The 27,666-nt window shown below is 42.5% G+C and overlaps 1 protein-coding gene across 1 annotated transcript in view; it reads right to left on the bottom strand.

Annotated features, from left to right (window-relative positions):
• ADAMTS3 (ADAM metallopeptidase with thrombospondin type 1 motif 3) overlaps positions 1 to 26,292 on the bottom strand; it is a 189,315-nt gene extending 163,023 nt beyond the window's left edge. The window contains exons 1-2 of the mRNA XM_044303006.1: positions 25,805 to 26,292; positions 24,363 to 24,390 (exon numbers count right to left, since the gene is read on the bottom strand). Coding sequence (XP_044158941.1) covers positions 24,363 to 24,390; positions 25,805 to 25,873 — 97 coding nt within the window. The 5' untranslated portion in view covers positions 25,874 to 26,292. The remainder of the gene's footprint in view (positions 1 to 24,362; positions 24,391 to 25,804) is intronic.
• Between the last annotated feature and the right edge of the window lie 1,374 nt (positions 26,293 to 27,666).

Raw genomic sequence — 27,666 nt, 5'->3', positions numbered from 1 at the left:
AATTGGACTATTCTAAAGTGGCCTTCTATGAGCCCTGACCTCAATCCTATTGAGCATCTTTGGAAGGAGCTGAAACATGCAGTCTGGAAAAGGCACCCTTCAAACCGGACACAACTGGAGCAGTTTGCTCATGAGGAGTGGGCCAAAATACCTGCTGAGAGGTGCAGATGTCTCATTGACAGTTACAGGAAGCGTTTGATTGCAGTGATTGCCTCAAAAGGTTGCGCAACAAAATATTAAGTTAGGGGTACCATCATTTTTGTCCATGCCTGTTTCATGAGTTTATTTTTTTACATAATTCTGTTGAAGCATGGTTGAAAAACAATGTCTGACTTTCATTGGTTAACATTTATAGAATTTTAATTTATTATTACTTTTGTCAGATTAAAGTTATTTCTGTGACCATTGTGACTTTTTCTTTCATTGACCAAAGGGTACCAACAATTTTGTCCACGTCTGTATTTCTGTACATTTTTTTTGCCAGACAAAACAGTGTAGTATATTTGCAGGATGGCATGCAGTGCTACTAAAATCTGAACAGAATCTAACTCCTCACGTCTAACAAAACTACCAGCACATTACCAATTTTTTTTATTCCAATCCATAGTAGAAGCCCATGTCCTCCATATTATCATCTTCCCTATCTGCTTTTCACTTTGGGAGCTCTGTTATATCTTAGGCTCCTATATGAATATGTGACCATGACACCTAAAGGGGTTCAGCAGAATAAAAATGTTTTTCTAAAGGCAAAGAATAGTTTAAAATAAGATAAAACAATACTTGCCTGTTTTACCCTGAACTCCTCCAGCATCACTACTCCGATGGCCCCCGCTAGTGTCTGTTTACTGCCATGCAGCTGATCATGTGGTATTTACACATGTGACTGCTGCATCCAATCACTGGCCTCAGCTGTCCTGTGCCCTTTATACAAATGAAACTGCTGAGGGCAGTGTCTGGCTGCAGGTCTCATGTCGTTCAACATGCTTAAGTTTTATTTTTTGTTTAAAACCTGGCACAAAACGTTTAGAACTTTAGGCCATGCTAGGAGCAGAATATGGTTGAGGACCATATCTAAGATGAGGTCCTAGACAGGGTCTCCCAGTGTCAGGGTAGGTGCTCCTTGGTTAGGCTTATAGGGATTACTAGTTTCTTTTCGATATATTGTTTTAGGAATCACTAGGGACAGTAACCTAAACAGCCACATGGTGGACTCAACTCTGCACATTATGCCAAGTGGAGCATCTGCTTAAATCCCACACTAAATTGGACCTCGGTCTCTCCCATTTTCTTACCCTATAACTATCTTTTTTTGTGGTTATTTAACGTTATTTATATTTATTTGGCTTTGTGTTATTAACGCACCAAACCCATGGGTGTGTAGTGGAGGAATTTAACAGTGTTAACAGTTGTTTTGGTTGAGGTGGAGGCTAATTTGACCGGATATTTTATCTTCTAAACTTTTTGTGCCATGTTTTAAACTAAGGGGAAAAGTTAAAGGTGTTGTCCGGGCTTTTTCTATTGATGACCTATCCTCAGGACAGCTTCTTTGAGTTATAATACGCCCTATTTTTCGATTCTATCCAAACTGGCTGTAGGGGTTTCACCCTCGTATATCCCCACATTATAGCCATTTTTTATACATGTGATCAGCTGCCTGAAAGTAAACAGGGACCAGAGTGTAAACACTAGATTGGCTGGTGGACAAAACTGAACAATTTACAACCATTCCTTGTCATTGCAAAAAAATATAAAACATTGTTAACTGTTTTAAAGGGGTTTTCCAGGATTCCTATATTGATGGCCTACTCTTAGGATACTGTAGGTCAGCAATATCTGATCGGATAGGTTCAGACTCCAGGCACCTATGACTAAAAGCTGTTATTCAGTAGCTCCAGCGCTGGAAATAAGTACTAAAACTATACAGTCCCATCCACTGTACAGTGGATGGAGCTGGCTAATACAGAACTGCTCCCATTAAAGTGAATGGAAGCAGTGCTGTGGAGGCTGACAGAGCCCCGCCAATCTGATATCCAGGATTCCTATATTGATGGCCTACTCTTAGGATACTGTAGGTCAGCAATATCTGATCAGATAGGTTCAGACTCCAGGCACCTATGACTAAAAGCTGTTATTCAATAGCTCCAGCGCTGGAAATAAGTACTAAAACTATACAGTCCCGTCCACTGTACAGTGGATGGAGCTGGTTAATACAGAACTGCTCCCATTGAAGTGAATGTAAGCAGTGCTGTGGAGGCTGACAGAGCCCCGCCAATCTGATATTGATGGCCTGTTCTAAGGATAGGACATCAATATAAAAACCTACTCCTGTGGTAGGCAGTGATCTGATATGACAGACAGGAAAACATCATTTAGAGCAGAACAGGGTGGCACACAGGAAGATGGCTGAGATCCTATTACATTGTAATCTGCATGTTGTTTTATCGCTGAAGTGCTACTAAAACAATTGTATTAAACATAAAACAAAAAGTGTATAAAAAAAGCTAAAATAGAATAATACGCCTTGTGCTGTCACTAACACAATATACATTTCTTTAGGGAATGTGTGGACCAGATGGAACACCAAATTATGTTTTCACATTTGGATTACTCATTAACTAAGGATGCAGGATTTTTGCATAGGAATAACATTACCATTCAGAGTTCTCCAAATGTTTTCTTTTTTGTCTATTAACACCTTTTCATTAAAAAAATGACCACATGAAAGTACCAATTCATACTAAAGTAAAGGAGAGGGATGAATAAAGTATACAGCGGAAAAGGAAGGATCCAGAAGCGTAAGTGAATCCAATGCTTTAATCAGATATTAAGTAAAAAATCTTCATCACATCTTCAAAATGATATGCTGACGCGTTTTGTCTAAGGCCGCTTGTCGGTCAAAACACATAAGTAAATCATTGTGAAGATGTGCGTTTTTCATTTAATATCTGAAAAAACATTGGATTTTACTTACCACGCAGGATCCTTCCTTTTCCGCTGTGAATGTCTGTGGGCATGAACACGCTATGGATCCGTGTTTTGGACTACTGGAATAGCTCATACAGGAGTTCTGGATTTTCTTTTCTGTATCTCAGTGCGGATAAAGTAGCCTGATTATACATGAAATAAAAATGAGTTCGTTGTATATCCACAAATAAATATGCTACATTCTATAAGAATACTTCCAACTCCATAAAAAATTCATATGGCAAATGTAACGCTTAGAGATGAGGATTGGTCATCAATATGAAAAAGCCCAGAAAACCCCTTCAAGAATCAAGGCTATATGGTACTGTGTAACAACACCCTCAATCTCAACTAAACGGAATGGCTGGAAGAAGTCATCTACTGGAGGACATGTGGCAAGCTAGTTATACCCACTATGCTAGCATATAAGAACATCTGGCACCAACAGTGACATACTGTATACAATGCATTCAGAAACTGACCTTTTCACTTTTTTCACCTTTGCTATGACACTTACAATTTATCTCTGGGGGCCTCCCATTTCTTTTGATCTACAGTGGGATGCGAAAGTTTGGGCAACCTTGTTAATCGTCATGATTTTCCTGAATAAATCGTTGGTTGTTACGATAAAAAATGTCAGTTAAATATATCATATAGGAGACACACACAGTGATATTTGAGAAGTGAAATGAAGTTTATTAGATTTACAGAAAGTGTGCTATAATTGTTTAAACAAAATTAGGCAGGTGCATAAATTTGGGCACCACAAAAAAGAAATGAAATCAATATTTAGTAGATCCTCCTTTTGCAGAAATTACAGCCTCTAAACACTTCCTGTAGGTTCCAATGAGAGTCTGGATTCTGGTTGAAGGTATTTTGGACCATTCCTCTTTACAAAACATCTTTAGTTCATTCAGGTTTGATGGCTTCCGAGCATGGACAGCTCTCTTTCAGTCACACCACAGATTTTCAATTATATTCAGGTCTGGGGACTGAGATGACCATTCCAGAACGTTGTACTAGTTCCTCTGCATAAATGCCTTAGTGGATATTGAGCAGTGTTTAGGGTCTTTGTCTTGTTGAAAGATCCAGCCCCGGCACAGCTTCAGCTTTGTCACTGATTCCTGGACATTGGTCTCCAGAATCTGCTGATACTGAGTGGAATCCATGAGTCCCTCAACTTTGACAAGATTCCCAGTCCCTGCACTGGCCACACAGCCCCACAGCATGATGGAACCACCACCATATTTTACTGTAGGTAGCAGGTGTTTTTCTTGGAATGCTGTGTTCTTTTTCCTCCATGCATAACGCCCCTTGTTATGGCCAAATAACTCAATTTTAGTTTCATCAGTCCACAGCACCTCATTCCAAAATGAAGCTGGCTTGTCCAAATGTGCTTTATCCCACCTCAAGCGGCACTTTTTGTGCTGTGGGCGGAGAAAAGGCTTCCTCTGCATCACTCTCGCATACAGTATCTCCTTGTGTAAAGTGCACCGGATGGTTGAACGATGCGCAGTGACTCCATCTGCGGCAAGATGATGTTGTAGGTGTTTGGTGCTGGTCTGTGGGGTGACTTTGACTGTTCTCACTATTCGTCGCTTCTGTCTATCCGAGATTTTTCTTGGTCTGCCACTTCGAGCCTTAACTTGAACTGAGCCTGTGGTCTTCCATTTCCTCAATATGTTCCTAACTGTGGAAACAGACAGCTGAAATCTCTGAGACAGCTTTCTGTATCCTTCGCCTAAACCATGATGGTGAACAATCTTTGTCTTCAGGTCATTTGAGAGTTGTTTTGAGACCCCCATGTTGTTACTCTTCAGAGAAAATTAAAAGAGGAGGAAAACTTACAATTGACCCCCTTAAATACTCTTTCTCATAATTGGATTCACCTGTGTATGTAGGTCAGGGGTCACTGAGCTTACCAAGACAATTTGAGTTCCAATAATTAGTTCTAAAGGTTTTGGAATCAATAAAATGACAACAGTGCCCAAATTTATGCACCTGCCTAATGTTGTTTAAACAATTATAGAACATTTTCTGTAAATCCAATAAACTTAATTTCACTTCTCAAATATCACTGTGTGTGTCTCCTATATAATTTATTTAACTGACATTTTTTATCGTAACAACCAACGATTTATACAAGAAAATTATGACGATTAACAAGGTTGCCCAAACTTTCGCATCCCACTGTATTTATTGGAGTTCACTTGTGGTCAATTCAGTTGAATGGACATGATGGGGAAAGACACACCCCTGCCTATATAAGGTCTCACAGATAACAATGTGTATCAGAGCAAAAATCAAGCCATGAGGTGGTAAGAACTACCTGTGGAGCTCAGAAACAAGATTGTGTGGAGGTACAGATCTGGAGAAGAGTATAAAAAATTATGTTGCAATGAAAATTCCCAAGAGCACAGTGGCCTCCATAATTCTTAAACTAAAGAGGTTTGGAACAACCAGGAATCTTCCAAGTGCTGGCTGCCCCACCAAATAAAGTAATCAGGGAAGAAGGACCTTAGAAAGAGAGGTGACCAAAAACCCAATTTGGTCACTCTCACTGAGCTCCATAGGTCCTATGTGCAGATGGGAAAAAAATCCAGAAGGTCAACCATCACTGCAGCACTCCACCAGTCTGACTGGCTGAGTGGCCAAAAAGAAGCCTCACCTCAGTTAAAGACACATAAAAGCCCATCTGCAGTTTGCAAATAAAAGCACCAAAAGGACTCTCAGACTGTGAGAAACAAGATTCTCTGGTCTAATTAAAACTTTTTGACCTCGGTTCTAAGTATCATATCTGTAGAAAACCAAGTACTGCTCATGATTTTGCTCAATACCTTCCCTACAGTGTAGCATGGTAGTGGCAGCATCATACGGTGGGGCTGTTTTTCAGCAGCTGGGACAGGGAGACTGGGTAGGATTAATGGAAAGCTGAATGGAGAAAAGTACAGAGATATTTTTAATGAAAACCTGATTCAGACTGCTCTGGACCTCAGACTGAGCTTAAAGGGGTTATCCCACTTTGCGTTTTTATACTTACCTGCTGCCACCGCGTGTTCACTTCCTGGATTCTGGCTGGGGGCGGGCTTCATCTTGATTGAAGTCTTCTCCCGGCCGGGCCGCGCACTGGACTGAACGCGCACGCCGCCACGCATGCGCCATGGTGACTTATTTCTGGCCAGTATAGTACAGAGCTGGTGTGCGCGTTCGCAGCTCTGTACTATTCTGGCCTGGAAGAAGTCACCGTCGCGCATGCGTGGCAGCGTGCGAGTTCAGGACAGCGAGTGGCCCGGCCGGGAGAAAAGAAGGAGTCTTCTGCGCAAGTGCGACCTTTAGGATTTTGGAGAAGAGCGGTGGCCGTAACCAGGGGAGACCGAGTTACAATAATAAGGTAAGTGAGGATGAATTTTGACCTAATCGGTGGGAATTTGTTAATCAAGTATATTTACAAAAATGATCACTGTCAAATCATTAACAGATTTAACAGTGATCATTATGATGGGATAACCCCTTTTAGGGCTCTTTCACACCTGCGTTCTTGTCTTCCGTCATAGAGTTCCGTTGTCGGGGCTCTATGCTGGAAGAATCCTGATCAGGATTATCCTAATGCATTCTGAATGGAGTGAAATCCGTTCAGGATGCATCAGGATGTCTTCAGTTCCGGAACGGAACGTTTTTTGGCCGGAGAAAATACCGCAGCATGCTGTGCTTTTTGCTCCGGCCAAAAATCCTGAAGACTTGCCGCAAGGCCGGATCCGGAATTAATGCCCATTGAAAGGCATTGATCTGGATCTGGCCTTAAGCTAAACGTCGTTTCGGCGCATTGCCGGATCCGACGTTTAGCTTTTTTAGAGTGGTTACCATGGCTACCGGGAAGTCCCGGCAGCCATGGTAAAGTGTAGTGTGGAGCGGGGGAGCAGCATACTTACCATCCGTGCGGCTCCCGGGGCGCTCCAGAGTGACGTCAGGGCGCCCAAAGCGCATGGATCACGTGATCGCATGGCACGTCATCCATGCGCATGGGGCGCTCTGACGTCACTCTGGAGCGCCCCGGGAGCCGCGCGGACTGTAAGTATACCGCTCCCCCGCTCCCCGCTCCTACTATGGCAACCAGGACTTTAATAGCGTCCTGGCTGCCATAGTAACACTGAAAGCATTTTGAAGACGGATCCGTCTTCAAATGCTTTCAGTACACTTGCGTTTTTCCGGATCCGGCGTGTAATTCCGGCAAGTGGAGTACACACCGGATCCGGACAACGCAAGTGTGAAAGAGGCCTAAGGTTTATCTTCCAACAAGACAATGACCCAAAGCCAAGACAATACAGTAGTGTCTTAGTGACAACTCGTGAATGTCCTTGAATGGCCCAGCTAGGGTGCCGACTTAAAACCAATGGAACATCTCTGAAGAGACCTGAAAATGGCTGTTCACTAACAGTTCCCATTCAATCTAACAAAGATTAAGAGGATCTGCATAAAACAATTGTGAAAATCCAGGTCTGCAAACCTTGTGGCATCATACCCAAGAAGACTGGAGGCTGTAATCACTGCCAAAGGTGCTTCAACTAAGTACTGAGTAAAGGGTCTGAATACTTATGTCAATGCAATGTTTTAATTTTTCTTTTTTAACCCCTTAAGGACCGGGCTCATTTTCACCTTAAGGACCAGGCCATTTTTTGCAAATCTGACCAGTGTCACTTTAAGTGGTGATAACTTTAAAACGCTTTGACTTATCCAGGCCATTCTGAGATTGTTTTTTCGTCACATATTGTACTTCATGATACTAGTAAAAAAAAGTCAAAAAAATTATTTTTTTTGCATAATAAAATACCTAATTTACCAAAAATTTGGAAAAATTAGCAAATTTCAAAGTTTCAGTTTCTCTACTTCTGTAATACATAGTAATACCCCAAAAAATTGTGATGACTTAACATTCCCCATATGTCTACTTCATGTTTGAATTATTTTGGGAATGATATTTTATTTTTTGGGGATGTTACAAGGCTTAGAAGTTTAGAAGCAAATCTTGAAATTTTTCAGAAATTTACAAAAACCCAATTTTTAGGGACCACTACAGCTCTGAAGTCACTTTGCGAGGCTTACATAATAGAAACCGCCCAAAAATGACCCCATTCTATAAACTACACCACTCAAGGTATTCAAAACTGATTTTACAAACTCCGTTAACCCTTTAGGTGTTGCACAAGAGTTATTGGCAAATGGGGATGAAATTTGAGAATTTCATTTTTTTGCCTAATTTTCCATTTTAACCCATTTTTTCCACTAACAAAGCAAGGGTTAACAGCCAAACAAGACTGTATCTTTATTGCCCTGACTCTACTGTTTACAGAAACACCCCATATGTGGCCATAAACTACTGTACGGCCACACAGCGGGGCGTAGAGTGAAAGGTGCGCCGTATGGTTTTTGGAAGCCGGATTGTGCTGGACAGTTTTTTTGACACCATGTCCCATTTGAAGCCCCCTGATGCACCCCTAGAGTAGAAACTCCATAAAAGTGACCCCATCTAAGAAACTACACCCCTCAAGGTATTCAAAACTGATTTTACAAACTTTGTTAACCCTTTAGGTGTTGCACAAGATTCAATGGAAAATAGAGATATAATTTCAAAATTTCACTTTTTTGGCAGATTTTCCATTTTAATATTTTTTTTCCAGTAACAAAGCAAGGGTTAACAGCCAAACAAAACTCATTATTTATGGCCCTGATTCTGTAGTTTACAGAAACACCCCATATGTGGTCGTAAACTACTGTACGGGCACACGGCAGGGCGCAGAAGGAAAGGAATGCCATACGGTTTTTGGAAGGCAGATTTTGCTGGACTGGTTTTTTGACACCATGTCCCATTTGGAGCCCCCCTGATGCCCCCCTAGAGTAGAAACTCCATAAAAGTGACCCCATCTAAGAAACTACACCCCTCAAGGTATTCAAAACTGATTTTACAAACTTTGTTAACCCTTTAGGTGTTGCACAAGATTCAATGGAAAATAGAGATACAATTTCAAAATTTCACTTTTTTGGCAGATTTTCCATTTTAATATTTTTTTTCCTGTAACAAAGCAAGGGTTAACAGCCAAACAAAACTCATTATTTATGGCCCTGATTCTGTAGTTTACAGAAACACCCCATATGTGGTCCTAAACTACTGTACGGGCACACGGCAGGGTGCAGAAGAAAAGGAATGCCATACGGTTTTTGGAAGGCAGATTTTGCTAGACTGGTTTTTTGACACCATGTCCCATTTGAAGCCCCCCTGATGCACCCCTAGAGTAGAAACTCCAAAAAAAGTGACCCCATTTTAGAAAGTACGGAATAGGGTGGCAGTATTGTTGGTACTAGTTTAGGGTACATATGATTTTTGGTTGCTCTATATTACACTTTTTGTGCGGCAAGGTAACAAGAAATAGCTTTTTTGGCATGTTTTTTTTTTTGTTATTTACAACATTCATCTGACAGGTTAGATCACGTGGTAATTTTATAGAGCAGGTTGTCACGGACGCGGCGATACCTAATATGTATACAATTTTTTTTATTTATGTAAGTTTTATACAATAACTTCATTTTGAAAACCAAAAAATTGTTTAGTGTCTCCATAGTCTAAGAGCCATAGTTTTTTCAGTTTTTGGGTGATTATCTTGAGTAGGGTCTAATTTTTTGCGGGGTGAGATGACAGTTTGATTGGCACTATTTTGGGGTGCATATGACTTTTTGATCGCTTGCTATTACACTTTTTGTGACGTAAGATGGCAAAAAATTGCTTTTTTTACACAGTTTTTTTTTTTTTTTTTTTACGGTGGTCACCTGAGGGGTTAGGTCATGTGATATTTATATAGAGCCGGTCGATACGGACGCGGCGATACCTAATATGTATACTTTATTTTTATTTATGTACATTTTACACAATGATTTTATTTTTGAAACCAAAAAAAATCATGTTTTAGTGTTTCCATAGTCTAAGAGCCATAGTTTTTTCAGTTTTTGGGCGATTATCTTGAGTAGGGTCTCATTTTTTGCGGGATGAGATGACGGTTTGATTGGTACTATTTTGGCGTACATGCGACTTTTTTGATCACTTTTATTACCTTTTTTGGGAAGTAAGGTGGGCAAAATTTCAATTTTCTCATAGTTTTTATTTTTTTATTTTTATGGCGTTCACTGTGCGGGGAAAGTAACATGACCATTTTATAGATCAGGTCGTTACGGACGCGGCGATACCTAATATGTGTAGTGTATTTTATTTTTTTAATTTTTATTCAGTGATAAATGTTTTTTTTTTTTATCTTAACTTTTTTCACTTTTTATTTGATTTTTTTGACCCAGACCCACTTGGTTCTTGAAGATCCAGTGGGTCTGATGTCTGTAAAATACAGAACAGAACCTATATAGGTTTCTGCACTGTATTTTACTTACACTGAACAGGTCTATGCTTTCAGCACAGATCTGTTCAGCACCATGGACAGCAGGACGCCTGATCAGGCGTCCTGTTGCCATGGGAACCTTCCCCGTCTGCTCAGTTATGGTCAGAACTTCGCAGACGGGGAAGGGTAAGGACGGGGTTCTGGGGGGGCTGTCTGGGGGCTCTCTCCTTCTCCCATCGGGGGGCTGCAAAGGCACAGCAGCCCCCCGATCGGAGAGGGAGGGAGCTCCCTCTTACTGTTAACCTTTTCCATACAGCGGTCCGTACGGACCGCTGTATGGAAAGGGTTAAACGGCTGACATCGCATCAACGATGTCAGCCGTTTATACCAGGGTGCCAGCAATGTGCTGGCACCCTGGTATACCCACTGTACACCAACGATTATGCAATGGGAGGCGGGCGGGGGATCGCGATCCCGCCTGCCGCACCGCCCGCCTCCCGCAACGCCCCCACTGCATGCGACACCCCCCCTGCACCACCCGCCGCCATCAAATCGTGCAGGGGTGCAGGGGGGGGTTAACAATATTGATTTCGGGCACTCTGAAGTTTCTGATCCCCGCGGTCAGGGACCGCGGGGATCAGAAACGGCAAAAAGCGCAGCAAACCGCAGGTCTGAATTAGGGCTGCAGTAAACGAATATTTTTGTAATCGAGTATTCTATCGATTATATTTCTCGATTCATCGAGTAATCTAATAAGAAAAAGCTACTTAAAATAACGTACGTAATTAGGTATGTATAAAGTTATTGGTTTGAAGGGGTTAATAACTTTATACATGCCTAATGCCAAGGTGCTTCCATTAACCCCTCCAAACCAATAACTTTATACATGCCCATTGGGTTTGGAGGGGTTAATGGAAGCACCTTGGCATTAGGCATGTATAAAGTTATTGGTCTGAAGAGGTTAATGAAAGCACCTTGGAGGTGCCTTCATTAACCCCTCTCTAAACCAATAACTTTATACATGCCAAGGTGGTGCTTGCAGCCTCCATTAACCACTCTCTCTCTCCATCTGCCTCCCCCCCGCCTCTGATCTGCTTGCCCCCAGCCTCTGATCTGTCTCGCCCCCCCCCCCCCAGCCTCTGATCTGGCTCCCCCCCCAGCCTCTGATCTGGCTCCCCCCAGCCTCTGATCTGATCTGGCTCCCCCCCCCAGCCTCTGATCTGGCTCCCCCCCCCCCAGCCTCTGATCTGGCTCCCCCCCCCCCAGCCTCTGATCTGGCTCCCCCCCCCCCCCAGCCTCTGATCTGCCTCCCCCCCAGCCTCTGATCTGCCTCCCCCCCAGCCTCTGATCTGCCTCCCCCCCCAGCCTCTGATCTGCCTCCCCCCCCAGCCTCTGATCTGCCTCCCCCCCCAGCCTCTGATCTGCCTCCCCCCCCCAGCCTCTGATCTGCCTCCCCCCCAGCCTCTGATCTGCCTCCCCCCCAGCCTCTGATCTGCCTCCCCCCCCAGCCTCTGATCTGCCTCCCCCCCCCAGCCTCTGATCTGCCTCCCCCCCCAGCCTCTGATCTGCCTCCCCCCCCAGCCTCTGATCTGCCTCCCCCCCCAGCCTCTGATCTGCCTCCCCTCCCTCCCCCCAGCCTCTGATATGCCCCCTCTGGTAACGCAACTCCCCCTCCCTCCCTCCCCAGTATTAATCATTGGTGGCAGTGTCAGTTCCGATCGGAGCCCCAGCAGTGTAATGCTGGGGCTCCGATCGGTTACCATGGGAGCCAGGACGCTGCTTAAGTCCTGGCTGCCATGGTATGTTAGTAGTGAGCAGAGAGCAGCGCATTATACTCACGTGCGCTGTGGCCGGCGGTCGCTCCTTCTCATAGGTCTGTGCGGCGCATTGCTAATGCTAAGCATTAGCAATCCGCCGCACAGACAGAAGAAGGAGCGACCGTCCGCCACAGCGCACGTGAGTATAATGCGCTGCTCTCTGCTCACTACTAACATACCATGGCAGCCAGGACTTAAGCAGCGTCCTGGCTCCCATGGTAACCGATCGGAGCCCCAGCATTACACTGCTGGGGCTCCGATCGGAACTGACACTGCCACCAATGATGGGGGGGGGGGAGGAGGGGGACCCTGTGGGATATGGCCGGCACATTCATTGGTGGCGCAGTGGCCACAGTCCCTCCCCTCCCCTCCTCCTCAGTCCCTCCCCTCCTCCTCCTACACCGCAGGTCTGAATTGACCTGCGGTTTTCTGCGATCGCCGATACGGGGGGGTCAAATGACCCCCCCCTGCGTTGTTACGGGATGCCGGCTGAATGATTTCAGCCGAAATCCCGTTCCGATTAACCCAGCGGCGCCGGAATTAAGATTTTAAGTTAGGACGTACCGGTACGCCCTTGGTCCTTAAGGACTCGGGAAATAGGGCGTACCGGTACGCCCTATGTCCTTAAGGGGTTAATAAATTTGCAAATACTTATTTCTAACATTCTGTTTTCACTTTGTCATTATGGGGTATTGACTATAGAATGATGAGGAAAAACTAGATTTTTTTTATTTTGCCTCAAGGCCGCAACTTTACAAAAACGTGAAAAAAGTGAAAGGGTCTGAAAACTTTTTGAATGCCTTGTATAGATTAAACGGGGCTACATTACACAAAAAAGAAGAAAAAGATGGTCCTACACACACACTTCCACCCAGGGCATAGAGGTCTGCTTGTGCCCTTAGTGTACAACTACATGTAGTGTTAATGCTGAACATTTTCTACAACGGAATTGTGTTCAGAAAATCCACAATGTTTGTAACAGGGAAGTCGAGGATAGTTTAAAAAATCTCAACCGCACATTGTGGAATTATTTTGCAGCAAAATCTGTACATACACATGCGGGTCTATGTTGTTACTTTATGTTGTGGATGTCTTGCAATGCAGAAACCCACAGAATTTCCATGAGGTATGCCATCAATCTAAGAAAAGGCCACATTTCTCCATGGGCCGATGGCAGATGCATGTTTTCCTTCAATGTGATGTATGCTCTTGGGCACCTGGAAAAATCCAACCTCTCTGAATCGTTTTGATCCAACTGAAAGCAAATTAATGTGCACTGGGCAGTTATTTCAGAAGCTGTTTTACTATACCATTACCCAAAAGGCAAGTACATAGTAGATGCCCACATAGCTAGCAGTTTCCAGGGAAAGCTAAATAAAGCTATTGCATATGACCCTACGTTCAGTAATAGCCCAACAGGACAAGATTCCTATTTTAAAAACTAATATAATTTTGGACGAGATTGAAGAACCTCACTTGACTCTGTCATAGGTGACTTAAGGTCAATGAGAATAATTTATCAGTTATATACTTAAAAATAAAGATGAATAAGGCAAAAGTGAGAAAGGAGCGTATTAATGAAGCCCATTCAGATACTCAGATGTTTGTAGAATAAGTGTCCAGTGTTATTCCATAATCACACATACAGAAAGGTAAAAAATAAATATAGAGAAGTTTTCATTTACAGCTTTTAACATAAAAAGATAAACTTTCTGAACTGTGGAAAGTGGGCTTATTTCACACGTGTCTACCTTGAAGCACACATTTATCTAGACATACAAGAACATTTTAGATTAACAGACCAGGAGTTAGAAAATAACCAGTATTAGGCTTCATGCACACAAACATATTTTTTGTCCGTATCCAATGCGCATTTTTTGTGTATCAGATGCGGACCCATTCACTTTATCGGGGCCACAAAAGATGCGGACAGTACATTGTGTGCTGTCCGCAATTGTACGTCCGTTTCATTGCATCGGCAAAATTATACCTATATGTCCTATTTTTAAGGACAGAAGTATTCTATTATGGAGGAGTATTCTATTACAGGCCGGATGTTTCATTCTGCAAAATGTGGAACGTACACTGCCAGTCATGTGTAGGAGTACTTAAACAATGTAAAACCTATCATAATTAGAACTGACCCTCAAAGGATGATGCTATTTACTGATTCATATGGTTGTGCCCACAGCACATTTACATAGCAGTGCCAACACAGCATTTAGCAGCTTCAACCTTCGTAATGTTCATGTATAGGGCAGGAATCGCTATAGTATTTTTTATATAATCCCCCGACAAAGTATTGCCATACAGAAACATCAGCCATATTATTGCCCAGAGGCAAATTTAAAGCTCCTGGGTCTTCATGCAAAATCGGTAACAGGGCCTAATAACTCAGGTTTTAGCAACTCAACCTTTTAAAAGGGTCTATCTGTCGGTTGGTGTCTGGCTCCCAGGCCAATCAGCTCGGAATCGGAGCACTGCGGCCTCTTCCTAGGCCAGTGACGTCACGTTCATCAGTCACATGACCTAGGCGCAGCTCAGTCCCATTTAAGTGAATGGGCGTGAGCTGCAATAGCAGGCACAGCCTCTATACAATGTATGGCACTGTGCCTGGTAAGCTCGGAGGAGGCCATAGTGCTTACCACACCACTGCGGCCTCTTCAAACAGCTGATCAACAGGGGTGCCGGGAGTCAGACTCACACCAATCAGATACTACTGACCTATGATAAGCCATTAATATCAGAATTCCAACTCCTTTAAAGAGGCTCTGTCAGCATGAACAACCATATTAAACCTGGCATTTTGCCTGCTAGAGCTCATCATGCTGATTAAAAAAATACTTTTCTTTTGTCTGTATGCTAAACAGCTGCAGAGATAGCTGCATTTCTATTCATATGCAAATTGACAAGTTGGAGCACCAAGGGGTGGGCCTGAATCTTTGGAGAACTGCTTTTGTAACACTCCCTAGGCTCTGCACACTCCCCCTCCTTTCGATTGACAGGGCTAGACATCAGCATGCTGAGGGCAGAGCTGTGTTCTAGAGCTTTGTTCTAGTATGTACATGTCCTATACACCACTTACTGTAGATTACCACATTGAGATATGCTTAGAAAGTATATATATATATATATATATATATATATATATTTCTGCTTTATTCACAGGTACCATATATGATTATAAAGACACTAGTAATATGTGTTAGCTTTCTGACCCTATAAAAATATTTTTTTTGCAATTTGGTAATGGTATAACTTGGTGATAAGTGATCAGCCTTGCATGTAGACATCCCAGGTTTGATCCCTGGGAAAGACTTCAAAAATGTTTTCTTCAGATATGTTTTTCTCCCTCATTTGACCCATAATAAAGTCTATTTGGGTCATTAATCAAACTGGTGTAAAGTAAAACTGGCTAAGTTGCCCATAGCAACCAATCAGATTCCATCTTTCATTTTTGACAGCTCCTTTGGAAAATGAAAGGTTGAATCTTATCGAGTTTTACTTTACACCAGTTTGATAAATGACCCTATATATCCTTATCATATGGGGTCATTTATTAAGAATGGCAATGCAATAATAAAAACAAAGGTGTACATAGCCATTAAATCTACACCAGCTCCCTTGCTGGCATATATTTTGATCATTATCTGCGCCAAAAACTGGCATAAAAAATTATAAATGAGACAGGTGTGCTGGCCTGCCCTCCCCCCGCCCACACCATGCCCCACTTATTTTAGAACTGGCATACGTGGCGTGTAAGGGGAAGAAGTCGCTTTGCTACAAAATCTGTGCCAAATATACGCCAAAAAAACAAACAATGTTTTTTTTTTAGAAACCTTAGAAAGTTAACACATATTGCTGGTTTCTTTATAATCATAGGGCCTGTGAATAAACCAGTAATATGTTTTAGGTTTCTAAACATAAAAAACACTATTCTCAATATAGTAAGGCCTTTTAGTAATATATTATTATTACATATTAGTTAATATAGTATATCCTTTTATTATGGGTTTAATGAGAGAACTAAATAACAGAAAAAAAAATGATATATATACATATATATATATATATATATATATATATATATATACAAAAAAGAGTTGAAGAGCAGCACACAAGCAAAGAGGTGGTGCAATACCTTGAAAAAGACCAAGGACCAAGGTCTTGTTGCATATACAAAAAAGAAAAACCAAGGTAGCACACATGTATTAACCCATGTGATAGCAGCAACGTTTCAGCTCACTCCATGGAGCCTTTGTCAAGCCTTTTATATATACAAAAGGCTTGACAAAGGCTCCATGGAGTGAGCTGAAACGTTGCTGCTATCACATGGGTTAATAAATGTGTGCTACCTTGGTTTTTCTTTTTTTGTATATGCAACAAGACCTTGGTCCTTGGTCTTTTTCAAGGTATAAAACTCTCCCCTAGGACTTGTACTTAGGATCTCTATATGCAAGAATGCCCACTTATCACTAAGCTATAGCATTATCACATAAAAAATAATAGTTTTTCTATGCTCAGAAAGCTAACATATATTACTGGTGTCTTTATAATCGTATATTGTGTCTGTGAATATGTATATTAGCTTTCTAAGCATATCTCAATGTGGTAAGAGTATAGTACATATTATATACACTACGTACATGCTAGGACACAGCTCTAGGACACAGCTCTGCTCTCAGCATGCTGATGTCTAGCCCTGTCAATCAAGGGGACGGAGGAGTGTGTAGAGTACAGGGGGTGTTACAAAGCAGTGCTCCAAGGATTCAGCCCCTGCCCCCCTGGTGTTCCAACTTGCTAATTTGCATATGAGCAGTATAGCTTGTTCTTCTACGCCAGTGGTGTTTCCCAACCAGTGTGCCTCCAGCTGTTGCAAAACTACAACTCCCAGCATGCCTGGACAGCCTTTGGCTGTGCGGGCATGCTGAGAGTTGTAGTTTTGCAACAGCTGGAGGCACACTGGTTGGGAAACACTGTTCTACGCTATTTGCATAGCTTCCATTCACTATAAACGCAGTTACAGAAACAGTGGAGTGCCGGCCTGCTTCGTTGCTTTCATCAGCCAAGCAGCCTAGGGCTGGCACTTACTCGAATCTCACTGTGGAAACGCTGACATGGGACAACCATTTTAAATGAAACCATCAACTGATTAAATTCACAGGTTACCAAAATGTTTACTACCAAAAACGATATGAAAATAGGAATTAATTATCAGAACTGTGTATAAGTCTTATGTAAACCTCTGTTTCCTATTTTAAACTGTTACAAAACCGTGGAAATCATGCTCAAGAAAAATGCATGTCTTGAATTAGTAGTAAAGGAAGAGCACATTGTGAAACTGCTTGTTCAGACTACTTAGCATATGGTTACAATGACAGTATGAAGAAAGTATTCTTTGTTACCATGTGATGCAGCGTGATATGTGTGTTTGATAGTATCAATATATACTTAACATATCTATCAAACACATCCAAGGACTCATTAAAGGGGTTGTGCCATAAACTACCTTTCCTAAAGCGTGAATGCTAAACCTGCGGCCCTCCAGCTGTTGCAAAACTACAACTCCCAGCATGCCCTAATAGCTGTAGACTGTCCAGGTATTCTGAGAGTTGTCGTTTTTCAACCGCTGGAGGGCCGCAGGTTGCGCATCCCTGCTCTAAAGTATATTTTCATCAACTACTCAAGCTCATATTGCTCCTTGGATTATTACTATTTTTTGCACATTAACCTAATTTGCAGTTTTCTCTTATCCCCCATGCTTGAATTGTCTGGTGTCCCATCGTGTCTGAGGAGAATGAGATGTGTCCTGACTTCAGCAGGACATGTTACACTAACCCCTCCCCTTGTGCTTACCAATGACACTTGTGCGTCCTACATTAGAAGGTTCCACTGCAGGGCTTAACCATTAGCAAATGAATATCAAACCAGAAAGTAATATAACTGTCACGCTGGGTCGGATAAAAGACACAATAAACACACAGAAAACCTCAAAACAAGCGTCTAGGCCAGAAGCTGGGGATAAAGGTCACCTCCTGACATTTCCCTACCAGCTCTCCCTGGACTTCTGTGCCCAAGTTCAGACCCTAAAGGTTGGAATCAACATTCCCCCGTGCCGAAGGCTGAAGATTCCCTAAAGTCCCTAAGATGGTGGAAAGGGGGAAAGAGGCAGCCTGCTTCCTCAGGACATGGAGGAGGCAGGTTTCTCTCTAACAGCCTAAACAGAACACAAAAAAGAAACAAAAAACAACTTATCTTGTAGCAGGGCAGAAACAGCAAATCCACCTTTCCTCAGAGCAAGATAGAAGCTATAACCCGCACAGGACACTGGGAAGGGGCGTAATTTAAACTCACACAAACGACCCCACCCAGTGCACCTGAAGGGAGGCGGATACAGCTCAACTCCAAACCCAAAACAAACCAAAGAATTACACATGTGCTGCTAACTTGGCAGACCTCCGCACATAACCTAATGAGGGCATGACAATAACAGCGATATCTGTTGGGTGGTATACATTTATATTAGTGGCACAACCCGATTATTGGGACCATGAATACACTAAAAAGTTCAGATACAGTACAAACTGCAAATCCTTTTAAAGGTCTTTGAAGTCAGGCTTTACTGTGTATGCCCTGTCATACGTCCATAGCATATGGCACAAATTAATCTAATAATCATTTCCTAACAAGGCTGAGAAAAGAACTTGTGGAATTATCTCTGCTTTGTTGATCAAAAGGCTACACAGCACCTAGGCTAAGGAGACTCTCTCAAAATTAACAGTATAGGGAATTGTGTCAATTCAGGCCAACTTCCGAGGAAATCCCCCTGCCCATTCCCAATGAAGTCATGCAGGACAGGTAAATTCCCCGGATCAAACTATCTCCATCAGCTCTATGGCAAAAGCTGTTGAAACTATGTGATCAGATAAACATGAAGTTCTCCTTCTTTTAATATGTTGATCTCCTTCCTAAACTGATCATAACATTTCTTTTCCACCAAACACAACTGATTATTTGTATGGATTTCAGTTTATCCAGGTTTCTACCTCTACCAAGCCCTTCGCGGTTCGGTTCATAATATTAACAAAGTCCTTCCACGACCTGTCGCCGCCTTACACCCTCAACTAACTTCCCAATATTTCCCCATATGTAATTTAAGGTCATCACAAGATAATTTTCAATCTCCTCTTTACACAGCCTCAGGAACTCTCTACCACTAAACGTTAGAATCTCCCACCATCAAAATCTTCAAAAACTGTCTGCAAACCCTACTATTCAGAAAAGCCTACAACCTACGGTAACCATACTGTCACTACACTATGAGCAGCTTCTATCTTCACCTATTGTCTCTTTTCCCCTAACATTCCAGATTGTAGGCCTGGTTGTTGTTTTTTTAAAGAAAGCAGCAATGTTTTTAAAATTCTGGACAGTCCCTTTAATGTTTTCAGTACTGTACTCATGTACCATGTACTTAGAGATTAAAGCTAGTCTTGACTGCCTGGACCTGTCAATCAAAGTCGAGAGGGCACAGCATTTGCAGAGAGAGCAGAGCCTCTAGGTGTAATGACAATGCCCCCATTGCTCCTAGAGGGTCATTTGCATACAGTATATTAATAAATCACTTTTCTCAGTAATGCGGGCACATATGAACATGGGACCAACACAGATGCCTTGAGCTGCCAAATGCACATGTAACAGTTCAGCTAGTTTCCTGGTACAAATCTGCTGACAGATGCCCTTTAATTCTAAGAATTCATCAAAGCCTTTTTTTAAAACCGTTTACTGTTCCTGCTGTGACCACGTCCTGAGGTAGACTATTTCACAGATTCAGTTCTTACTGTAAAGAAGCCTTGACACCCTTGGAGACTGAACTTTTTCTTCTCCAGAAAGAGCCAGTGCCCCCTTGCCTTTTAACAGGATTTTACATGGAACAGTTTTTCACCATATTTTGTTTATACAGGCAATTTATATATTTGTATAGGTTAATCATGTCCCCCCTTAGATGTCTCTTCTCAAGACAAAATACATTTAATTCTTTTAATCTTTCTTCATAACCAAGACCCTCCAGGCCCCTTATCAGTTTAGTCGCTCTCCTCTGTACTTTTTCCAGCTGCAGTGCATCCTTTCTATGGACTGGTGCCCAGAACTGAACTGCATATTCCAACGCACCAACGCTTTGTAAAGTGGTAATATTACATCCCTGCCTCGCGAGTCCATGCCTCGTTTAATGCATGACAATATCATGGTCGCCTTAGAAGCAGCTGATTGACATTGTAAGCTGTTATTTAATCTATGATCTACACCCAAATCCTTATCTACAAGTGACTCTCCCAGTGCTACATCCATTAGGACATATGATGCATGTAGACTTTACTAACCAGATGCATAACTTTACATTTATCCACACTGAACCTCATTTATTAAGTGTATGCCCAAATACTGGGAGTGTCGATGTCATCAGTAGTTTATGTAGTTTATCTCCTAGCAATGATCAGTGAAAACTATGGACCAAACATGGATGGCATCCGTATTATGTCCGTAGTTTTCACAGACCCATAGACTATAATGTGCGTGAGGGATCTGTAATCACAGACAAAAATAGGGCATGCTACCATGGTGTTACCACGGACCCATGGTCCATGGAAAACCATTGATTGGTGAATACACACATTAAAGTCAATGGATACGTGAACAGTAGACGTCTGTAATTGACAGACGATGTGAAAGAGGTCTAACACGTGGAGAATATACAAACTCCATGCATATGTGCTCTATGGTTGGATTCAAACTTAGGACTTTAAGGCCACCTGTACAAGAGTGCAGGTGAACGCACATAAGAGCCACACGAATTTCCAATCTGCAATGTCTAACAGTGGTTTTTGGTGCGGATTGGATGCGGTTTTGCCGCAGATCTCACTTTTCCACTGAATTCCGCATCTAAAACCGCAAACGTAATTGACATGCTGCAGACATGTTGTGGAAAAAAATCTGCAAAGTGTACAGGTACATGCGTTTTTTGTAATTTAATACACTTTGCTGGTACTGGAATACACAGCGTTTTTTCTGCATGGGAATCCGGGCTGAAAAAAATGCAGGTATTTCGCAATGTGTGCAGGTGGCCTAACTCTGCAAGGCAGTACTATACCTTATACATACAGCCGTAAAAAAAATCTGTACTATCCAGCGCTGTGTAAGGATGAATACATTGCAGTTGTGAATTTCTGAATGGTACTGTATTTGTACCATATGTACAATCAATGGCGATCAATGGCTGCACTCTCTCCCTGGTCAACCAAGTCCGCTGCCTTGGAGTAACCTTGGATTCTGCCCTCTCCTTCCGACCACACATCCAAGCCCTTTCCACCACCTGCCGCCTCCAACTCAAAAACATCCCCCGCATCCGCGCTTTCCTTAACTTTGAATCTGCGAAAATGCTTGTACATGCCCTAATCATCTCCCGCCTAGACTACTGCAACACTCTCCTCTGTGGCCTTCCATCTAGCACTCTCGCACCCCTAGAATCGATCCTCAACTCTGCTGCCCGACTAATCCACCTCTCAGCCTGTTACTCCTCTGCCTCTCCCCTCTGCCAATCCCTTCACTGGCTCCCCATTGCCCAGCAAATTCAGTTCAAAATACTAATACATACATAACAAGGCTGTCCATAACCTGTCCCCTCCCTGCATCTCTGAGCTACTTTCCCGATACAGCCCCACACACAATCTCTGATCTTCACAAGACCTCCTTCTCTCCTCTCCCCTTATCGCCTCTTCCCACAATCGACTCCAAGATTTCTCCAGCGCATCCCCCATACTCTGGAACTCGCTACCCCAACATATCAGACTCTCACCTACAGAGTAATCCTTCAAAAGAAACCTGAAAACCCACCTCTTCAGACAAGCCTACAACCAGTGACCCTGCTGCCTCTATACCGCCATGACCAACTTCACCCGCACCTACTGTGTCCTTCTCCCATACCATGTAGATTGTAAGCCCTCACAGGCAGGGCCCTCTCTCCTTCTGTACCAGTTTGTAACTCGTCTTGTTTATAATTAGTGCAATTGTCTGTATTATGTATGTATACCTCTTCTCATATGTACAGCGCTATGGAATGAATGGCGTTTTAATAATAAATAATAATAATATGTGACAGTGCTCTGTATGGGGAAGGTATAAGTTTTAATGTTATGCTATTTCCTGCTTAAAACCCTTCATCCCTGGCAAAGGGGAAAGATTTTTACCTCGCTCCATAAACAGGGATTAAAATTTTAGTGCCGGGTATTAACTTGGGGAAATTCTGCACCATAGTCTTATCTGATGGAGCATGGCATGGTTACTTTCATGAAGCCTAATAGACACATTCCTGGGGTTTTGTGATCAATGAGTCTAGAAATCTTACTGGGATGGGCTGTTTCCTAGTAATGTCTGTGGATTTTCTTATGATCTGGCTATTAATAAAATTAAACTGAGTTGTCTGGTCTAAGGATATTGATGACCTCAATGTCCTCAGGATAGGTCATCATTATCAGGTAAGTGAGGGTCCAACTTCCAACACAGGGGATGTTGCACCCGTGTGAGAACTGCATCCTCTTGAAGGTTTACCTGCGTACGTCTACTGTAAAGCAGCGGTGCAGAGCTATCACAGCTTCTTCTCCCGTTGGCTCTACAACCTAGATGGTGTGCAGGTAAACCTTGAAGAGGACGCAGTGCTCACAAGAGTGTCGCTGCCCCTTCAAAAAGATGACCCAGGACCCCCACTGATCTAATATTGATGACCTAGCCTGATGATATGATGTACCTCGGACCACTCCTCTGAAGGTCATCGTGTGTGCCCACCCATGTTCCAGTTTACTCTGTAAAGCAGCTAAGAACCCAGACAACATTTATATGTTCACAAGCGGCATGCTTAGGACATAGAAACATTTTTTATTTTACCGTGATTTCTATTTTTTTTTAAATTGCAAAAAGAATTATGGAATTGTATGTGAACATAACCTTTCACTTCACGGATATACGATATTCAAGATACTGGTGGTATCAGTCTGTAACAATATAATATTGACGATAATAAAAATATGATGACCAACAAAATACACAATATTCCCTGCACACGCCTCGTCATAACTGAGATGCATCCTCTGGCAGTCTGAGGATGAATATATATTCACCGGGCCCGCCGGCCCTGTCACCTCCCCGAAGCCCCATTTTCAGGAAAGTTGTGAGGGTAGCATAGATACGCTACTTTTGCTTCGATTTAAGAGCAATGGCATTGAAAACAGATAATTTCCCCCCATAGACTCTGGGGCAGATTTATGAAATTGTCTAAAAGTAAGTCTTTGTTGCTTTCATTTTTCAGGGGCAAAATAATTCTGCTGCTTCTTAAAGGGGTCCAGACTTAAAAGCTAGGTACACCTTTGGGAGCAATTTTTATTATTATTGCATTGTTTATTAAAAATCTGGTGTCCTTTTTTCTATACAGAGCTGACATGCTTTTCCGTCAGACCCGGAGCTGACGGAATCCTTATCTCTGCTCTCTGACCTTATAAACACACATTAAAGCTCAGTTCTTATCTTACTGATAAGGATGTGGGTTCAATAAGTGTTTATGACCTCTCAGTAGTTTAGAGATAAAGTTTATTAGATGACTGCCACAAAGTGAAAGTGAAAGTACCAGTCACACAGCTAGAAAAACAGTTAACCCTTTGTGATAAAAAAGACTAATATTTTGTAATAAAGGCAAATTGAAAAAACGATTTTTAGCCAAAAATCAGTAAAATGAAATCACAAACAAAAATTGCCTCTGTAGGTGTACATAGCCTTTAAGTGATTGCCTATGCCCATGATAGGTGGGCAGTAGCCGACTGGTGGAAGTTTCACTCCCCGCAACCCCCCCACCAATCAGCTGTTCTGTGTAGCTCTGTCGCAGGAAGTCTTCGCCGGAACTATACTGCCCTGTCGACATTGTAGTGGACACCGCTCCTCACTGCAGAGCTGCTCCTGTCTAACCCTGGTTGTCGGGGGTCAGTGTTTTCTCCAGCAGTCCCATAGAAGTGAATGGAGCTTATTCCCCTCTCCCTGTCAAACGACCAGCTGAGCATTGATGTGTACCGAGAACTCGGGAGAAATAACATTGCATGTGTACGGCCAGCCTCAGTAAAGAAGTTTACAATAATCATAGGAAGTTGGCTTTCTTGATCACACTTACCTATCCGTACGTTTCCTTCATTGCCAGCCTGGGTTTAAAGAGAGAGAACAGAGCATTAGTTGGATGTAGACGCCTTGGACACTTCACGGTTAAAGTACACTGCACAGTCTGTGCGGGGGAGAAAACCAAAATTGCTCCAGGCAACTTTCAAGTTTATTGGTGGGTTTTCCATTGCTAAATAAACAGCAGTTGTTGCCACCTATAGTTCAAGGGCATTCATAATACGTCCAGCATAGAAACCCCATTCAATAGATCTGCCAGGCGGTGCCAACAATCCAGTAGCCAAAGGGCTTAATGGGAATGAACTACTTCAGGCCCCGATGGAAAGATCAATTATATCCTGTATGTGTGTGATATATAATGATAAATAATTGTATATATAGTATTTGTGATGTGATACAAGGGGGAAGTACTCATATGAAACACATGACATGGATGCTGCCAGGCAGGGGGAGCTTTTAATCCATCTGTCAAGCAGCCGTGAAAATGTTAACGTTGACACGTGTTGCCACTGCCCTCCTTAGATTTAAAAATGGCACTGCCATAGCGGTCCTATTACAACCCTCATCCTCTGCTGGATAATACACGTAGAGAAAGAAAGAGAGAGAGAAAGAAAGTAAGAAGAAAGAAAGATAATAGATGTAGGTAGATAGATAGATAATAGTAGATAGATAGATAATAGATATAAATGAGCTAGATAGATAGACAGATGAGATAGCTAGATAGATAGATAGATAGATAGATGAGATAGATAGATAGATAGATAGATAGATGAGATATATAGATAGATACTGTAGATAGATAGATAATAGATAGATAGTAGAAAAATAAAGATAATAGAAGATAGATAGATAATAGATAGATGATAGGTAGATAGATAATAATAGATATTAGATTGATAGATAATAGATAGATAATAGATAGATGATAGATAATGGATAGATAATAGATAGATAGATAGATAGATAGATAGATAGATAGATAGATAGATAGATAATAGATAGATCTGAAGAGGATTAGATAATGTGATGATACGATGAAATCGGATAGTAATCGATGCGATAGATATAGATAGCCGATGTATATAGCTGATAGATAGATATCGATCGATGATAGCTCGATAGCTAGATAAAGTCGTCGAGATAACGTGATCGAGATAGCATAGAATAGTAGATGATAGCTCGCTCATGATAGATCGTAGATAAAGATGATAGAGATAGATAATAGATAGTAATAGATGATAGTAGATAACAGTCTAGAGTACGATATGATAGAATAATAGCTATTGATTGATAGTCCTAGATAGAACTAGATGATAGTAATAGATAGATGATCGTATGGATAGATAGATAGATAGATAGATAATAGATAGACAGATAGATAACAGATAGCTAGATAGACAGACAGACAGCTAATATGGACAGTCCTGAGTGTGCACTTACCGGAGTTGCTGAAGTCTCGCCGTCTACCAGGGCCACGGCTACCAGGAGGCAGAATGACAGGAGGACCATGACGGCTCCGGGTGTCTACAGCTAATCCTGGGCTGCACACCCGCTCCGTGTGGATGATGCGGTTCCTCAGCAGCACATGTGAGCTAGGACTGCTCTATACTATTCAGGTCCCCGAGGACCAGTCTTGTCTAGGTAAGTTCTAATAACGTGTCATGGGACGGGTGTCCTTGTGTCGTACAGTTAGTGGACTTGGCCGGGCTGCGTGCTGCTACTTCAGAGGCGGACGGGGGCAGAGAAAGTAGTGAGAGCTGCAGTTAAGTCATCTGCCCGGGCGGAGGGGGTTAAGCGTCTTCGTGGACTCCCAGAGAAGATCCCTAATGTAAGGAGCGAGGAAAGCGAAGCAGGAGGAAGAGGAAGAGGGGGAGCAGTGTGTGACTCCGGCTCAGCCAGCTCTGCTCTGCCCGCCAGCCTCCCAGACATCTAATATACATCTGTTATACAGGCCGGCTGAGACCTCCCCCTGAGACGTCAACAGACCCTCTCCCCCTACACCGGCCGCGGACAGTATGAATGGAGGCATACACCCTGGCAGGCTCTGGCCATTAGTTTCCAGAAATCATCAAACCTGGTGTAGCCACAATATACTTGCTGACTGTGGGGGGGTCTGGCCACTGGAGCTTCTGTGTGCCCAGTGCCACTTTCATCTTGTCTAGTATATGAGGAGGCACTCTAGACAGGTCTCCTGGCAGTATAGCCAACATATGCTGTACCTCTGGCGCTGTAATGGCCATACATACAAAAATGTCAGCTGCACTGTTCCATACAGTCAAAATGAAGGCAAACCAAGGTATACTGGGCCAAATGTCAAAAGAAGACAACTTTGGAACGGGGACCTATGGATATGTTCAGCAGATGCAGCACAAAAATTGACAGCCCTCAACCACTATGGACCATTACATTAAAGAGTCACTGAGTTTTCATAAAATTTTTGTAAGACCCACACCATTTGCTAGAATGAGGAAAGAAGCACTTACATATGGTCCACATATTCCTCACGGCAGGGGACAGAATCAAGGTGGGCCCATAGACTTTCTATTGAGCCCATCTCCTGCAGCGAGGAGGGAGAACGTGATATGCTAGCACTTATCTCTCCTCATTCTAGCAAACGATGAGGGTCTGAGTTCTGAGACCCCCCTGATCACTAGAATGAGAAGAGAGAAGCCCTTACATAGTGAGCTCTCTCTCCTCAATGCACAAGACAGAACCAAGACCAGACCATAAACTTCCAGTGGATATAAAAAGTCAGTTCAAACTTTTTCCACCTTTAATGTGACCTACAAACTGTACCAATCAATTGAAAAACAAACTGAAATCTTTTAGGTGGAGGTAAGAAAACAAATTTTTTTTTAAATAATGTGGTTGCATAAGTGTGCACACCCTCTTATAACTGGGGATGTAGCTGTGTTCAGAATTAAACAATCACATTCAAAATCATGTTAAATAGGAGTCAGCATACACCTGCTATCATTTAAAGTGCCTCTGATTAACCCCAAATAAAGTTCAGCTGCTCTAGTTGGTCTTTCCTGAAATTTTCTTAGTCGCATCCCACAGCAAAAGCCATGGTCCACAGAGAGCTTCCAAAGCATCAGAGGGATCCAATTGTTAAAAGGTATCAGTCAGGAGAATGGTACAAAATAATTTCCAAGGCATTAGATATACCATGGAACACAGTGAAGACAAGTCACCATCAGGTGGAGACAATATGGCACAACAGTGACATTACCAAGAACTGGACGTCCCTCCAAAATTGATGAAAAGACGAGAAGAAAACTGTGTGGTACATGTGATAACAA

This window comes from Bufo gargarizans, chromosome 1, assembly GCF_014858855.1.
Source record: "Bufo gargarizans isolate SCDJY-AF-19 chromosome 1, ASM1485885v1, whole genome shotgun sequence".
Taxonomy (NCBI): Eukaryota; Metazoa; Chordata; class Amphibia; order Anura; family Bufonidae; genus Bufo; species Bufo gargarizans.
This window is presented reverse-complemented; position numbering and strand designations above follow the sequence as displayed.